Raw genomic sequence first — 18,077 nt, forward strand, 5'->3', positions numbered from 1 at the left:
CTGATGTAAGAAAGTGGAAGGTACTTTTCTTTCAAATTCACTGAAAACGTGCTTCAGAAAAACAACAGAGACGTTTCCTCTTTTCAGGTCTACTGTGCTCAGCATTAAATGGATCATGACATGAGGAAATAAATTTGCCTCGACCCTTGATCTTAAGAGGTCTTTGTACCATTAAAACCTCCTTGTTATAAAAACAAGCATTTTTATTTAAAGGTCCCATGGCATGGCATTTTTCTATTATTTTATAGTGTTTTCTGAGGTGTACTTATATTATTAGTATGATTTTTACATCATAAAATGTCATAATTTAGAAATAAAAGGCATTTTTTCTATACTGCTGTTTTCCCTGTGGCTGAATGCCCTGCTTCAAGAGGCGTGTCTGCTGTGAGACTTCAGTAAAAACGCCCACTGTTGTGATTGGCTGACATCTTTGCATTTTAAATGAGCGGAGGGGGCGTGGTTTAACGAGGCACGAGCAGGCACGAGCAGGCACGAGTCTGCCAGAGAGACGGATGGACTTGTGTTCACTTCTCATCAGTTCTCTCAGCATGTCTCAGTTCAGGGTGAACTGTTGTAGTTACTAGCATATACTTCAGGTTATTAGTTTATTTATAGTCGGAGGGGCTGTCACTCATGTCAGAAAGTTAGTAACTTTAGTCAATTATGGATCAGCGCTGCCTCGAGACGCGAACCGTTTAGAACGATTCAGTCCGATTTGGTGAACTGGTTCGGTTCACTAAAAAGAACCGATTCAAAAGAATGATTCGTTCGCGAACCGGACATCACGGAGACGAAGCGATTGCTAACAAAGTTATTTATAGTAACTACTGAGTTATGAGAGCGCTGTCTGTCAGCGCGAGTTTATTGTGTTTGTATCTGAGAGTTCTGAATAAACACGAGTCCCAGTCACACCGAGTCCTCTTCATCATTATTCTACCAACTTTGTAACACATGCAATGTACCATTACAGCGAGATGAACGAGTTAGTAAGTGTTGAGTACAGCATTATTTCTAGATATGTTCCAATCATATGAATAGCGTCATTGACGCGCATTGAGTAACGTTACACAGCGCAAACAAAGACACAACAGCTGTAATCGAATGTAATCCAGTTTATTGTGGGGAAAGCTGGCTAGCCTAGCCGGATACCCTCACGCTTACCCCCCTTCTGCTTAATCTCACGCCGCGTTTGGTGCCTCCGCTGTGGGCCAGATGCAGTACTGGGGGTCGGGGATGTTGGAGGCCGAGCTTCAGCGTGCGTGAAGTTTATCTCTAAAGATGTGACTGCTGATGTTAAACAGAAAAGACTGTATGCACATTTTAGAACAGATAGACGCGACAAGGACGTACAAAAACACTGACTCACAAGATAGAAAACACGAAAACACCGTTCTGTCGGGAGAGAGAGAAGCCGCTGCGTGTCCACAAATAATAAATAATAAGCTACACATAAGAAATCAATGATCACAGATCAGAAGGAACTGAAGAAAGACTTCTGTTTTCATTTGTACATCCAAACACTGAGAAACTGTCAGCGTTCACTCGTTCACAAGTAACGTTAATGATCTCGAGTGTTTGCATGGGCGTGCCAGATTCTCTGGGCGGGGGAAAGGGAGGAAACCGTTCCTGCTGAGTAACCCCAGAGTGCAGTCTGGACGATTGGGGCGGGGCGACACATCGAGGCGGAGCGACACGTGTCGCCCCGCCTATATTTTATTTTCCCGCCTTTGACATTTTGCTCCGACCCAGCAGGGGGCAGTTTACGTCGAAACCTATGGCAGAACGGTAGAAAGCAACAGCAGTAATAGTAACGAGACAGCAAGTTGATTGAACGAGGTGAGTAAAATGGCTGTGTAAGTTAATATAGCTATATTTAAACGTTTAGCACGGTGGTCGAGAGTCGAATCTGGAGTATAATTTCTGAAGCATATCCCATAATAAAATTAAACTGTATTTTTCTACTTTAGAAAATCTTTTCTATAAAAACATGACGCACCACACCGTCGTAACCAGAGCAGAACATGAGGTGTATATGAAGTCTACTCATAAACTGTGCCCATTTTGTGACTTTACGAACTCAATTGCTCACATGGTACAGATCCATGTTCGTAGACATTTTGAAGCAGCAGTAAAATACAAAGGTTTGTGGGTTTTTTTCCCAAACTGGTTATTTCTATTTACTACTATAGTTATAAATTAAGTTTGCTTGGTAATGTGCTTAGTTCTTACATTTTCAGATTTCCTTATTATCAAATGCAGCGGCCAGTGCCGAGCAAGGTCACATTTTCACTGCTGTTTTTGTGAGAAGACCGTTATTAATAGGTCACAATTAATGACTCACATATCAAGCCACCCTGAACCTTGTGATGTCGGTGAACCAGGAGTTGCTTCACTCACTACATCAGACAATCATAAGAATGTCATGAATAAAGACACCACAGGTAATTGAATAGACAATAGCAATGTCTTTCGTTGTCTTAAAACTGTTTAAATATTTTGATTTAGAGATTTGAGGTCGAGCGATAAATTATTTGATAATTCAATGTTTGAATCACTTCATCAAATTATTTATATGAATAATTTTTCATTTTGTAGTGGGTTTGAGCATACAGCAGGAGCACATCCACAACACCTCCGGAACAAAGAGGTTTGGATCGGACTCCTGCATGCGAGAGAGCCCTGCATTGAAAGTGCGGAGGATTTGTGACACAGCAAAAAGACAAGATCCCACATCGATAACTCTCGCTTCTTCAAACAGTGGTCAGACTTCTTGACAAAAACAAAATATTACATTTTTGTTTGGCATAATCCTCTGCATGTAGAGTGATCTGTTCTATCTGGTATTTCTTTTATTGCTTTAAGGGTCTCTTCCAAACATGGAGACCAAGCCAGCAGTTACAGCTGAATCAGAATCCGAGCTTCAGTGTGGAAATGTCAAAAGTTCTACAGGTAACAGACTGGTAAACGTATACTAATCAGGGTTGCAGTGGTACAAGATTTTAACGGTACAATTAGATTAGATTCAACTTTATTGTCATTACACAAGTACAAGTACAAGGCAACGAAATGCAGTTTAGGTCTAACCAGAAGTGCAATAGCAGCAAGTGCAGGATATACAATGGTTGCGTAAGTGCAGGACATAAAAATGTTCTGAATATATATATAAATATGTATAAGTAGAGAGATGGTTATTACTATAAGCAGAACTGAATTTACAGATGAATATATACAGTGAATAAATATACAGATGGCTATTACTATAAACAGAATTTACAGGTGAATATGTACTAGAATATAATATACAGATGGCTATTACTATAAACAGAATTTACAGGTGAATATAACAATAATATGGAGGACGAGAATACTTAAGTATAAATAAATGAATAAATAAATAAAAATGCAGAATTAAATAAATGTAGAAATGCATAAATGAATTAATGAATAAATTGTCATGTATCATTTTGAACTGTGCTATTTCTGTCTCATAGGCAGTCCTAACCTCTCTCAATGCAGGATTGGTTTAACAGGATTGCTATCATCGCTACACTGTAGTACTACTGTGGATACTAAGTTTATTATAATTTTTTATATATATATATATATATATATAATTATTAGGTTTTTGTAAAGTTATAGTTCACCCAAAAATGAAAATTCTGTTATTTACTCATCCTCACGTTGTTCCAAACCTTTGTAAATTTCTTTGTTCTGCTGAACACCAAAGAAGATATTTTGAAGAATGTTGGTAACCAAACAGTTAATGGACCCCTTTGACTTCCATAGTAGGGAAAAAAATACTATGGAAGTCAAAGGGGTCCATTAACTGTTTGGTTACCAACATTCTTCAAAATATCTTCTTTGGTGTTCAGCAGAACAAAGAAATTTACAAAGGTTTGGAACAACTTGAGGGTGAGTAAATGATGACAGAATTTTCATTTTTGGGTGAACTATCACTTTAAGTCCCATTGATAATGATTTGCATTTAACAGGATATAGATCATGCACCAAGCGACTACCTTCTATTTAGTTTGGAACGTGTAGTCGATGATTTAGTTCAGCTCAGTGCTGACATGGATGTAGACTTGAATCGAGAAGGGTCTTGACCGCAGAGCCACAGTTTTACCCCAACTAACGTTACAGTTTAATGCTGCTTTCACGTGCTATCTGAAATGTCCTACTTCCCACTTCTGAAATTGTGATTACGAGCTCATTACATTCAAATTTTGACTTGAGAGGGCATTCATGTCCCATCTTTTAGCTAGGAAACTAATATTTACTATATAATACTATACAATTTACTATAATACTATTCCAAGTTGTAAGTCGCTTTGGAAAAAAGTGTCTGCTAAATGCATAAATGTAAATGTATTTACAATGATTCCGATAGCATGGGAAGGCATGAACTTTTAACCATGAAATTTTATACCGCTGCAACCTTAATCCTACTGTATAAAAGGCAGTATGCACAGTGATCTTAAAAACATTAGCCACATTAAGTAGTAAAGACTTAGTAAAGGTTGTTGTTGTTGTTGTTGTTGTTGTTGTTGTTGTTGTTGTTGTTGTTGTTGTTGTCGTTGTCGTTGTCGTTGTCGTTGTCGTTGTCGTTGTCGTTGTCGTTGTCGTTGTCGTCGTCGTCGTCGTCGTCGTCGTCGTCGTCGTCGTCGTCGTCCAACTTGTCCAGTAAAAGAAAACCAAGGTCTGAGGACTGCTGCTGTGAAGCCTAAAACGGTTGTGTGTGTGCACTGTAATCTGACATTATTAAAAAACAACTTAAGAAAGCACATCCAAAGACGACACACAGAATGCAAGGAGACTGTATCATCCCTAAGGTATTTAAGATGCCAGTGCGTTGATGGCAAAAGTGGAATTTTTGCTGTTGAAAAGTCTTTCCATGGTGCATCCACTCCAATCCACGTCTTGAAAAATACCTGGGGACAATCACAAAGGTCGGAGTGTGAATTGGATGAGTGCTGCATTACTAGAGACTTTGCCCACAGAAGTGGTATTCGGCCATTTGAGTGTGACCACTTGCAGTCTTTATCCTATTGTCCACGTGTTGGTCAAATTCAGACTGATCTTACAGAAGACACATTGTGTGTGATGGTTGACCAGAAATGGTTTGGAGAGGCAAGAAAGCAACAATTAATTAATCTGAAGAAGGAATCTCAGGCCGAAGGAGTTCCATTGTCAGTGTCTGTACAAATAGGAGACCAACTCAACAAATTGCATGTGTCTGTGTTTGAAAAAAAACGCTCATATTACAGCAGACTTGGCAGAGTAATGGTCTCGTATGATGTTAAGAAAAACTCTTGGTACTGCCCTTGCTCAATGCCAAGGAAATCTTGTATTCACAAGGCTGTTTCAAAGTGGCATCTCTTTCACCATCACAAAGAGTTGTTCAAGAAGGTGAAAAGTGTAGAGGAAGTTCCACCTGAATCACCTGAAGGAAAAAAAAATGACAACAGCTATCCACCATCTGACTCCAACATCAAAGAAATGATCCACTACACGATGACACACAAAAAACTTCCCAGTGAGCTTCCCAAGACCTTACTAAATCTTTCCAGAGATGCAAACTCCAATCAGTCCTTTCCAAGACATCTGATTCCCACAGAATTGAAATGTACCAAGTGTAGAACCCAAAGCTTAAGTGATCCAAGACTCATCACAAAAGATGCCAAGATCCTGACGTTTTCTGGTGTAATCCAAGGTATGTGTGATCATTGTTACATTTAACATGTGCTTTCAGATATTTTTCATGGATATTTTAGAATCATGCATTTATTTTCTACTTTAGGAATATCAACTTACTACAGACAGTGCCCAAACTGTGAAATTACATATAGGTACCAAGAGTGGTCAGACGGGCTGCATAATTTCAATGACCATATTCTTTTATCATTACACTTATGCGTGTTCCTAAGAAACTCTGTACAGGTATGTCATAGTCCCAGTTCGTTGTTTTTCTATTAATTTTACATGAACTTTTCAAGTTGCTGTTATTGATTTAATTCATTCAATCTATTTTTTTTTTTTTTTACTATTTTTAATTTCAGAATAGTACTGCTGTAAGTAGGGTAATGGAAACATTACATGCAACTGAAGGTGGGCCTTTCCCTAAACCTGAGCTTGTCCTACAAGCTTATTTGCACTTTGAGGCCATGACGGAACTAGATTACAGTTACAATTGTGTTAACTGTGGGCACTACCCTAGTGTAGTCATAATGGATCTCCACAAGAAGGGAGCCTTTGGCATGCCTGGTACCTTTTTAATTTATTTATATGTTATAGTATAACTGATCTATTTAAATGTGTGTTTATAACTGTATTTTTTAATCATGTCCACATTGTTAATGTTTTTGTTTAAGACTTTTTTACATAAACCTATCATTTCATAGAGCTTAATGAAAAAAAAACATTATAGATTCATAAAATGCAATATAAATGAATCTAATCTAAATGTATCCTTTTTAAATACTATGTTCTATGTTTCATTTAATTTTATTGATTGATTATAGTGAGTGAAATCGACCCCCCTCCGCCAAATTATGATGGCCATGTGGATAGTGAGAAGTTTTGGGAGGCAGTAACAGTAGAGATGATAAGCCGAGGTTTTTATACAAGTATGCCTTGGATCACTTTTCCGATATACAATAAACCCAAGTTTATTTCTTTACTGCAATTTAGCTTATTTCCTTATTAGGTGGGAGGACGAACCCCTTCATTGTGCACCCAAGCTACAGCTTTTGGGCTCCATGGATTGGTGTTCATACTAGGTCATCCAACATGGTTCTCAATACAGAGAATGCAAAGCTTCATGTTTCACAAGACTCAACTGAGGATGACATACCACTTACAGAAGAAAGGCTTGCTGATGAGCTGCTAAATCTCCGGGTATGGTTTGTTAATTGAGATGTTTTGTTCTGTAATTATGTGTAATTTATAGTTGCCATTTTTCTTTTTGTTTAGATTGGAGAAATAAGGGCCCTTTGTAAGGGGTGTGGAATAGATCACAAAGGTTCTAAGATGGATTTAATCATCCGGCTAAAACAGAGGATGTCAAATAGAGTCACCTACAACAAGGTTTTTGAGAAAGTGTGGGGTGCATCTGGTAAGTCAGACTGTACAGTTGTGTATTAGGGTGTGCCACAAGTATTGATATGTTATTGTTTACATATAATATGTAAATACATAAATTGTATACATTTGCTGTTCAAATTGAGGTGAAGTGAAGATGTGGGGTTCTAAAATGTATAATTTTTTTTTATTTTATTTAACCTTTATTTAACCAGGAAAAGTCCCATTGAGTTACAGTAACTCTTCTCCCAGGGAGTCCTGGCCAAGACTGGCGGCCAAAAGTTTCAATACATAAAAGACAAAACATAAATTACATAATACACCACAAATCTCTATACATACACTATACATACTAGAACACAAACAAATCATTTTACTTGACGTTAGCAGATACAAACATACAATTGTAAAAGGCACCTAGTTAAAAACAACTGTACAGTTCAGTCAGAGTTGACTTTAAAAGGTTTTTAAAAGTATTGATAGATGGAAGTGACACTAGATTTAAGGTGTTTTGGAGTTCATTCCAGACATTTGGTGCATAAGATGAGAACGCTTTTTTACCAAGGGCTGTTCTTGTTGATGGAATAATTAGTAGTATTTTCTTTGACGACCTTGTCCTATAAACACTATTTTGGTAAATAAGCAAATTTGAAATATAGATGGGTAATTTACCCATTAGTGCTTTTGCAATAAAAATCAATAAATGGAATTTCCTTCTGAGGGAGAGGGAGGACCATTGTACAGTTTCATACAGAGTGCAGTGGTGAGTCCTAGCTGCTGCACCTGTAATGAAACGTAAAGCTGAGTGGTATAGTACATCTAGTTTTTTTAATAAAAATGAAGAAGAGTGCATATAAATTAGGTCACCATAGTCCAAAACTGATAAGAATGTGCTCTGCACCAACCTTTTCCTTGCTGAATATGGAAAGCACTTCTTTAATCTAAAATAAAAACCTAACTTGGGTCTGAGTTTTTTTTTAAAAGGCTCTCAATATGGACCCCAAAAGACAATTTATCATCCAACCAAATACCTAGGTATTTGTAGGAACTCACTCTCTCTATTGGAGTACCACTTTGTGTTAAAATAGGGAAATCGATAAGTGAATGTGAACGTGTAAAAACCATTAATTTTGTTTTTTTAGCATTTAATACCAACTTTAATCCTACCAGCGATTTTTGTACCTCACTAAAGGCAGACTGTAAGTTATGAATTGCTTCCTTCAATGACATAGCCGAGGTATACAAAATAGTATCATCTGCGTACAAGTGAGCCTTTGCTTGATTCAGATTCAAACCTAAATTATTTATATAAATAGAAAATAAAATAGGACCCAAAATTGATCCTTGGGGGACACCCATTTTTACTTCAAGCAAGGATGAAGTACAATTATCTAATGCCACACACTGAGTTCTACCACTCAGATAATTCGAAAACCAATTTAGCACAGTGTTACTAAAACCTATGTTTTGCAATCTTTGCAGAAGAAGATAATGGTCAACAGTGTCGAATGCTTTAGATAAATCAATAAATAAAGCAGCACAAGACTTTTTATCATCTAAAGCATTAACAATGTCATTGATAACAGAGGTTACAGCCGTAATTGTACTGTGTCCTTGCCGGAAACCAGACTGAGTGGGACTTAAAATACAGTTGTCAGCTAAAAAATGTTTTAGTTGCTCATTTATAAGAGACTCAAACAATTTAGCCAAGACAGATAGCCTGGAGATTGGCCGATAATTGTCTAAGGCTGACGGGTCTCCACTTTTTAATAGTGGGAGGACAAATGCAGATTTCCATGACTTGGGGATAGAACCACTGTATAAACTAAGATTAAAAAGGGAGGAAATAGGATCAGCAATCAAGTTTGCAGCAGTTTTGAGGAAATATGGCTCAATCTGGTCTGGGCCAGCCGACTTTTTACAGTCCAAGCCTGACAGTGCCTCTCGTACCTCAGAGACAGATATAGGAGTAAAGTTAAAATTATTTAAACCTACACTAGACAAGTCTGTGATAGAGGTTACACTATCTGTAGAGTTGGTTTGGAGTGCCGACTGAGTAGCTATTCCTGCATTAATAAAGTGCTTGTTAAAAGTATCTACTATATTTTGTTTACCCCTTACTTCACCATGGCTTGCCATTATAACTTCAGGGATAGTGGGGGGTGGCACATCACCCGAAGAAGATTTAATTGCTTTCCAAAAATGTTTGGGGTCATTTAGGTTTTCATTTATTAAATTCAGATAATGTTCACTTTTTGTACTTTTTATTAGTCTTGTGCATTTGTTTCTTAATACCCTATAATTTAACCAACATTTATCATTATTATTTCTTTTTGCTTTGATCCATGCTTCATTCCGTTCTCTAATAGCTGTTGCAATAGAGTCATTAAACCAAGGATTATCTCTACCCCTCACTCTATATCTTCTAATAGGAGCATGTTTGTCAACTATGGCTAAAAAGGTATTTTTAAAATAACTCCAGGCCAGCTCAACATCATCCATATCACAAACTAAGTTTAAATCACTCTGATAGATTTCATGAAGGAAAGCTTGTTCATTAAAACGTTTATAATTTCGTTTAAAAATAAACCGTGGCTTGGTTTTAGTCAGTTTGCAATTTCTAACACAGACAACCATACAATGATCACTGACATCATTACAAAAAACTCCAGTAGCTGAGTACTTATGTGGAGCATTGGTCAGAATGACGTCAATTAATGTAGATTTGTCCATTCGTTTTGCATTTAAGCGTGTAGGTGACTGTACTAATTGGGTCAAATGTAACGCATCACATAAGTCTCTTAACGCTGATGGAGTCGATAGCCAGTCCCAATTCAGGTCTCCTAGGACAATGTACTCGTTAGGCAGTGTATGCAAAAAGTCAGACAGCAGGGCAGTTGCACCAGCTGTAGCCGAAGGTGGGCGGTAGCATCCTACCACAGTCAGAGAAGCGCCATTGGGGAGATTTAATTTGATTGCACATAGTTCGAAGAATTTTGGCTTTGTTATTGTTTCAATGGAACAACATTCCAACGAAGCCTTAGCATATATGGCTACTCCCCCTCCTTTACCCACACGATCCGTCCTAAAGAGATTATACCCTTCGATATGAATCATATTGTTTGTGATTGATGGTTTGAGCCACGTCTCTGACAAGACGATTATGTCACTTTCTGTCAGTTTAGCCCACAGTCGAATAGCATCGATTTTATTAATCAGGCTGCGCACGTTGACATGAATAAAACGCAAGCCACTGCTATCTTTCAAATCGTTAGGACTCAAAAGCTCAATCAATTCTGGGCCTGGGTTAGGATGGATGTTACCTGATAGGAACAGGAGTAGAATAATCCAAAAACCTGTTGATCTTGTCGGGCGTGCGTTGATGATTCCATAGTCACGCTTGCAGGAGATGGACTGGAACTGCCGAATTTCTGTCCAACTGAGAAGTCCGTACTTGTGCAAGGTCTTAGTAGAACAGTCAGAAAAGTCAGATGAAGCCATGTGGATTGATGTAAATCCGGCATCAGAAAACAGCATAGTCACAGAATTTGGGAGAATAATCCGGGAAGATGCAAATGATCCAGATCCGAGAGCGTCCACAGTTGGTGAGCTCAGCACATAAGCGAGCAGCAGGTAAACCGGTAGCCTCATGTTATCAATGCAGCCAGACCAGCTCGTTTTGTTGTTATCGGGTTGTTATTTACTGTTTACCAAGTTGCTTGTACAGTTCTGAGACAGACATATTGAGTATTCATCGTTTTTTTCCCCCTTTAGGTGGCTGGGCTGTTATAACCTGCCCTTGTGGGGTTGTGTATTCTGTTAAATTTAACATCAGAGCAGAGAGCCCTCGTGATTATGCTGACCTCCTGCTTTCGTGGAAACATGTACCCAATGTTACAGTGTACGACTACCCAAGGGGACTAGCCTCACATGCAAACCAACGTTCAGAGAATTTTTTTCATCCTTTTTACGGTCGTTTACTGCATCCATCAGAAGAAAATATCAAGGCGGCATCTGAAAATGACTTGGAAGTCAGTTTGCCATGGCTTAACCACCGAAAAGAACCAGCTGATCAAGATGGTCACCCTGTTACTGGTTCATCTGACCACTACGCGTTGTGTGATGTGTTCCATCAGAACAATAGCAAAGACGTTAGGGATTCCTTGAGGAGGATTGGCCTTGTCCCTGAGCTTGCTGGAAAAATAAACAGTCAGACAGCTGAGCAACTCTTTTCAGATATGAAGAAAAAGAACTACTTCCTGAACATGATGAAACCATCATCCCACATTTTCATTGCAAGAAATATTTTGCACCATAAAAATGTTGCACGTAACAATAAGGTTGTAAAACAGTTAAGAAAACTTGCTGATGAGAACACCGAATTACAGTTTGATTGCAATGGAAAGATCATTTTGGGTAATATATTATCACTGTGTTTATATATATATATATATATATATATATATATATATATATATATATATATATATATATATATATATATATATATATATATATATATATATATATATATATATATATATATATATATATATATATATATATATATATATATATAATTTTTTTTTTTTTTTGTGTATATATATATGTATGTGTGTATATATATATGTGTATGTATATATGTGTATGTATGTATGTATATGCTTCTGTGTATTTTAGGTGCAGCCTTGGCCGTGAATCCTCAACCCTCCAACACAATTAATACTGGAGCATGCAGTCAAATTTCAGGTATGAATGTAATGTTGTTGTGGTAGGAAGATCAGTCATCTATGATTGAAAATATAAGATGCACACTGCGAGAGAGAGTGTATGTATATGTTGATGTGTTTTAGATGCATCCTTGGCCGTGAATCCTCAACCCTCCAACACAATTGATACTGGAGTATGCAGTCAAATTCCAGGTATGAATGTGCTGTTGTAGTAGTAAGTTTATGAAGTGATAATTCATGATGTCGTCATTGTCGTTTTTTATTATAGCTGCTGTCCAGCCACCATGCGAAGAGCACACATGTCAAAGTGGGACTACAAGCCACAAGCCCTTCTGGGCCGTGGAGGACATGCTTCCAAATAAAGCAGTGTGGGGTCAACCGTTACCAGAACATCTTCAGAAAATGGTAGTCATTTGTTTGTGGACACTAAAAATCTTAACATGATCATAGTTTATGCTTGCTTAAATTTTTTTTTTCCAGGTTGCACATGTATTGGACCCTAACAGTGACCCGGAGGAACGTATTGCGTCTGTGGGATCAACTGTGTTGTTGCGTTCTGATTTCATGACTTTAGGATTGGCAGAAGAAGTTGAAGCAACGGTAAAATACATTTTTATAAGTAAAATTAGATTAAAAATCTCAAAGGAACTGATTTTTTTTGTTTTATTAAATTATAGATTTTGAAGTGTTGCCTAAGAATCGTTGAGAACATCGCTTTCCGCATGGTAAGGTAGCAGTCTCAAGGATTTTATTGAAAACAGGATACATTTGTATGTATCTGACACTTGTTCCTTTGTTACAGGATATCAATGTGCATGTTGCTAATCCCTACGTGGTAGCGACCTGGCTTCCGCCACTTTCTTGTTTTCCAGAGTTGTCCCTTCCGGTGAGTTCTGGAATGTTTTATCTTGTGAAAGATTGTACTGTCATTGAATATAAACATTATAGTTTCTAGGCTCTGATATGTTTGTACATACATTTTAGGCTAATGTGAGCCAGACGGACCTTGTGGCTCTGCCAGCCTGGCTACCTGGCCACTGGCTACTGTGTGTAAGTAATGTAATTCAGATGAGAACTAAGTTAACAGTTAGTTGTAATTTTAGCACTAATATATCCAATAATGTGCTGTTGAATTTAGTTTATTTGCACATTACAATTAATTACATATACAGTAAACCATTTCAGAGATGTTTGTACAAAGCATTGCATGTGCGTTTTACAGATTATGAAACCAAAGACAAGAGCCATTTATTTTCTCGATTCCATGCAACAAGCAGCATTTGGACCATACATTGACACATTCAGGTTATAGAAGTGTTCAGAATGAGTTCAGAGTTTACGGTTGTTCTGTTTTAAACCGTAACCTCTATTTTTGTTCAAGAACTTTATTTTGTGTTCATTGGAGTTTTCAGTGATGTGCATGAACAGTTATGCAATAACAAACCACCTATGACACTTGTTTGCAAATGAGATGTAGATAGGTTAATTGATATGGACAACTACATCCCTAACAGTTGTACATAATTTTTCTTTACAGGAACATTGCAAAACTAATTGACAGCCGAGAGTGGACAGAGAAAGCTGCGATTACATTTGAAGTGAAACATTATATTTAAATGAAAACAAAAGTCTATTTCATTACAAAAATATTTAACATTAACAACTGATGTGATTTAGAATCTGTGATGGTAAAAGTATGTGCTTTTTTTACTCCAAACCTCACAGGGAATCCCAAAGCAGATGGGTGGAAACAACTGTGGGATGTACATACTGATGGTAGGTTAAATCAGAATAGTTATTTTAGTTAAATTTGTAAGCTCATAACATGCTAATAACATGCACATTTTCTTGTTATTTGTGGATTCTAACAGTACACTCTGTACATGGCTTTGGGGCTTAGATTTGATTTTACAGAGGTATGTCATAACCATGTGACATCTATCAATTTAATTGAATAGACATACATGATTGTTGTGGCACCTAACGTTAGTTGCTTTTAATTCTTCTGTACCACATTTTGAAGCCAGTCTAACTGCAACCAGTATTTGAAACACGAGCAAAACAAAGTCTTCTTTTTAAATGTTTACTTCCAAAAAAATTAAATTGTACATAGACATGGTACGCACGGTCAAAAAACTGTGTTGCTTCCAACGTCTCTAACTTCAAACTAAAAAACGAACTATACATCCAATGCTATGACGTAGTGCTATCTGACTGGAAGCTCAAAATACTGAAATGTTATCAGATCTAAACATTACTAAATTATGCATTTTAAACCAATACATTTCTTATGAATTTTCATGAAATATATATATATATATTTTTGTACTGTTTTTAAACTAAATTATTATTTCAGATGAACTAGTCCTTAAGTGGCTCTTACATTATCCGGCCCCTAATTGGTTAGGCAGGAGGACTAAGCAATTATAAACTTAAACACTGAGAGCCAAACAGTTTTTAAATGTCCATGAACAATCAACTTGTTTCTTCTTTCTTCACTCTTCTAACATCGCCTCTTCCAATAAGCACAGTTTGTTTACAGGCCTTTCCAGAGTGTTGGTCTTGGTCTTTATCTTCACTCTTCGTACTGTTCCATAAGAGTCCGGCAACGTTTCAACTACCTTTCCCATGAGCCAAGAGTTCCGTGGGGAAGAACTGTCCACTAGTAGCACAACATCTCCCGTCATGAAGTTTCTTCTTGGCTTTAGCCATTTCTGGCGCTCCTGAAGAAGTGGAAGGTATTCACGTGTCCATCTAGTCCAAAATAAATCCACAAGATACTGAACCTGCTTCCATCTCCTTCTTGAATACATGTCATCTTTGCTGAAAATCCCTGGAGGCATGTTGGGTTGAGATTTCAACAGCAACAAGTGATTGGGTGTTAGAGGTTCTACGTCGTTCACATCATCTGAAAGCGTTGTAAGCGGCCTGCCGTTGATGATGCTTTCGACCTCGCACATTATTGTCAGAAGACAATCATCGTTCACCGCTTGCTCTTTCAAAAGGGAGTTAAGGATTCTTCGCACAGTCCGAATTTGTCTTTCCCAAACCCCGCCTTGGTGCGAAGCGGCTGGGCTGTTGAATATCCACTTTATTCCATTTGGTTGCAAAGCATTTTCAATTTTGTAATTATTCAGTTGTTGAATGGCTTCTCTCAACTCTCTTTCAGTGGCCACAAAATTTGTGCCGTTGTCAGAACGCATGATGGTAACTTGACCTCTCCTGCATATAAAGCGACGGATTGCATTAATGCAGGAGTCTGTGTCGAGGCTATCTGCAACTTCGATGTGCACTGCTCTGAGAGTGAGGCAAGTGAACATCACGCCGTACCTTTTGACTGTACCCCGGCCCCTCTTGACATCAAACGGCCCGAAGAAATCGACGCCGGTATTTGTGAAAGGAGGCATGATGGTTTCTTATCTGGCAAGAGCCTATCTTCAGGCAGGTTTGCCATCTTTTGCTCACCAATCCTTCCATTGTTCTTGCGGCACACTGTACATTTGCTGATTATCCTTCGAATTGCAGAATTGGCTTGTGGGATCCAATACCTGCATCTCAATTGTGCCAAGACATAACCTCGTCCACAATGTCCTGTTCTTTGGTGTATGTCTCTCAAAATCAGTGTAGCAACTCTGCTGTGCTTTGAAAGAATTGCTGGATGTTTAGCATTTTCTGGCATGGCAGATTTATGGAGTCTTCCACCAACCCTTAACGTGCCATCTTGAAAAATTGGATCCAATTTAAACAGCTGACTGCTGCGACTGAGCTGTTTACCTTTTTCCAGTACTTTGATTTCTTCTCCAAACTGTTGTCTTTGACTGAATTTGATTATTTCCGATTCTGCGGCAACCAGATCATCCAAAGTAAGTGATTTCTTTTCTGTTGCTTTGAATTTTTTCATTTGTTGTTCTAACTTTGATCTTTCCTTTTCAGGGTTCTTTTCAGCTTGCCTGATCGTTATTGATATTTCCTTTCTTTTCTCTTTCAGTTTCCACAGATTTTCCTTCACCTTTAAAATCCAGGCCACTGATCGTTTTAATTTATGCCAGTCCGAGTAATAGTTGATCAGTTTGTCGATTGGTTCTATGTTTTCCTCAGCTTTGATCATGTTGACTGTTGCTCCATTCTTGACTTCCGGATCATTTTCAAGGCTTTCTCTCCTTCTCACAGGCTGTTCCGACCAGTCACATTCATTGTTCAGCAAGAAGTCCGGCCCATTGATCCAGGTTCCTCCTTGCACCAAACTCTTAGCTTTCAGTCCCCTGCTGGCTTGATCTGCAGGATTTTCCGTTGTTCTGATGTACTTCCATTGTGATGGCTTGGTTGCCTCTCGGATCAACGAGATTCTGTTTGCAACAAAGGTTTTGAAACGAGCAGTTTCACTGTCAATATATCTAAGCACCGTAGTGCTGTCTGTCCAGAAAATAGATTGTTGCAGTGGAACTTGAAGCTCTTGATGTAACATCTTGTCTATTTTAACAGCGACGACTGCTGCGGTCAACTCAAGTCTGGGAATGGTGACCAGTTTGAGTGGGGCCACTCTTGACTTCCCCATGAGAAATGCACAACGCTTCTCACCTTGACTATTCTCTAGCAGCAGATAAGACACAGTGCCATATGCGGACTCTGAAGCATCCGAAAAATGATGTAACTGTGCTGCTGCAGTGCATCCAAAATCTGTAGGCTTCAAACACCTGCTCACATGGAAGGTAGAGAGATGAACGACATCTTCGATCCATCTTTTCCAATCTTCAGCATGTTTTCCGCCAATGTTCTCGTCCCATCCATATTGTTCTTTACAAAGATCTTTCAGCAAGAGTTTTGCGGGCAAGATAACCGGAGCCAGAAAGCCAAGGGGGTCGTAGATGGAATTCACGACTGATAAGATGCCTCTTCTGGTCATCGGCTTGTCTTGCAGTTTCATACTGTAGGTGAAACTATCAGTTTCTGTGTCCCACTGTACACCGAGGGTCCTCTCAACTGGCAAAGCATCATGTCTTAAATCTAGGTCTTTCACTTCGCTAGCTCTATGTACTTCAGGGATTGACATTAACACCTTCCTGCTATTGCTCATCCACTTTGTTAAAGCAAAGCCTCCACTGGCACACAGGGTACGAAGATCTTTAGCCAAGGTCACCGCATCTTCTTCTTTAGCTACACTCCTCAAACAGTCATCTACGTAGAAGTTGCGCAGAACTGTCTGGACAGCTTCTGAAGATACATCAGCCTTGTTATCTTCAGCAGTTCTTTTCAGTGCATATGAGGCAACACTTGGTGAAGAAGTGGCTCCAAAGAGGTGCACGGTCATTCGGAATTCCTCCATAGGTTCGTTCAACTTGCCGTTGGGCCACCAAAGAAAACGGAGTAGGTCTGCGTCACGCTCCGGCACCTTGACCTGATAAAACATCGATTCGATGTCCGCCATTATAGCTACTGGCTCCTCACGAAATCTTAAAAGCACACCAACTAACGTGTTGTTCAAGTCGGGTCCTTGGAGCAGTTCTCTATTCAGAGACCTATCCTGAAACGAAGCTGTGCAGTCGAAAACCACCCGCAGCTTTCTTTTCTTCGGGTGATACACCCCATGATGTGGTATGTAAAACAGCCTGTTGTCGTCACGCTTCAGCTGTTTGACTGGAACTTTGACAGCATAACCTTTGTCAATGATGTTCTCCATAAAGTCCTTGTACTCTTCAAAGAAATCAGGATTCTTCTTGAACTTTCTGAGCAAACAGGCTATGCGCTGTTCCGCCACACAACGGTTATTAGGCATTTGGAGCTTCTCATTCCTGAGGGGAAGTCCAATGCTGTAATGCCCGTTCTCAAACATTGTCGTTTTCTGCACAGACTGCAAAAACTGTTTGTCTTCATGCGACATTTCCTCTCGATCATCGTAGTTACGCTCTGGAAAATCAGTGTTATACTGTTGGACCAGCAACTTCTCAATTTCCATCACAGAAATTCTGTTAACTGAAAAGGTAGGCGTTTCATTCATTGTGTCATCCAGTTCCTTTCTTACGGGCCCATTCACAACCCAGCCAATAGCAGTCTTCACGGCATAAGGGCCTCCATCCTCTGCATTAATAACGTGCCATGGCTCCATTGCTCTTGAACAGTTAGCTCCAATAAGCAGACCTACATCCGCTTTAATCTCTGGCAACCGTACTTCTTTGAGATAAGGCCACTTCTGGATGTCTGCCTGTTTAGGTATGTTCTCGGTGTGAACAGGTATGTTACTATGAGTGAACACCTTAGATAGCTCAATGA

At 38.8% G+C, this 18,077-nt stretch overlaps 3 protein-coding genes across 3 annotated transcripts; all 3 read left to right on the forward strand.

Annotated features, from left to right (window-relative positions):
• The first annotated feature begins 1,780 nt into the window (after positions 1-1,780).
• On the forward strand, positions 1,781-3,560 carry LOC307121540 (uncharacterized protein). Its single transcript, XM_079809148.1, has 6 exons — positions 1,781-1,836; positions 1,968-2,141; positions 2,238-2,441; positions 2,596-2,760; positions 2,863-3,276; positions 3,335-3,560. The coding sequence occupies exons 2-5, from the start codon at positions 1,988-1,990 to the stop codon at positions 2,973-2,975; spliced, it is 636 nt and encodes a 211-aa protein (XP_079665274.1). The 5' UTR covers positions 1,781-1,836; positions 1,968-1,987; the 3' UTR covers positions 2,976-3,276; positions 3,335-3,560.
• Positions 3,561-5,103: 1,543 nt separating this feature from the next.
• LOC307121828 (uncharacterized protein) lies at positions 5,104-10,702 on the forward strand (the record flags this gene model as incomplete). The annotated part of the gene is made up of 8 exons (XM_079809584.1): positions 5,104-5,713; positions 5,801-5,940; positions 6,060-6,264; positions 6,522-6,626; positions 6,707-6,897; positions 6,973-7,114; positions 9,513-9,541; positions 10,475-10,702. The coding sequence occupies 8 exons, from the start codon at positions 5,104-5,106 to the stop codon at positions 10,700-10,702; spliced, it is 1,650 nt and encodes a 549-aa protein (XP_079665710.1).
• A 157-nt stretch (positions 10,703-10,859) lies between these two features.
• LOC307121757 (uncharacterized protein) lies at positions 10,860-13,726 on the forward strand. Its single transcript, XM_079809514.1, has 11 exons — positions 10,860-11,496; positions 11,761-11,829; positions 11,934-12,002; positions 12,079-12,215; positions 12,291-12,410; positions 12,488-12,535; positions 12,613-12,696; positions 12,795-12,860; positions 13,348-13,408; positions 13,536-13,586; positions 13,682-13,726. Exons 1-9 carry the CDS (start codon positions 11,319-11,321, stop codon positions 13,366-13,368), a joined length of 792 nt encoding a protein of 263 aa, XP_079665640.1. The 5' UTR covers positions 10,860-11,318; the 3' UTR covers positions 13,369-13,408; positions 13,536-13,586; positions 13,682-13,726.
• The last annotated feature ends 4,351 nt before the right edge of the window (positions 13,727-18,077 follow it).

Source organism: Gobio gobio, assembly GCF_949357685.1.
Source record: "Gobio gobio genome assembly, chromosome: 25".
In the NCBI taxonomy this organism is placed as follows: Eukaryota; Metazoa; Chordata; class Actinopteri; order Cypriniformes; family Gobionidae; genus Gobio; species Gobio gobio.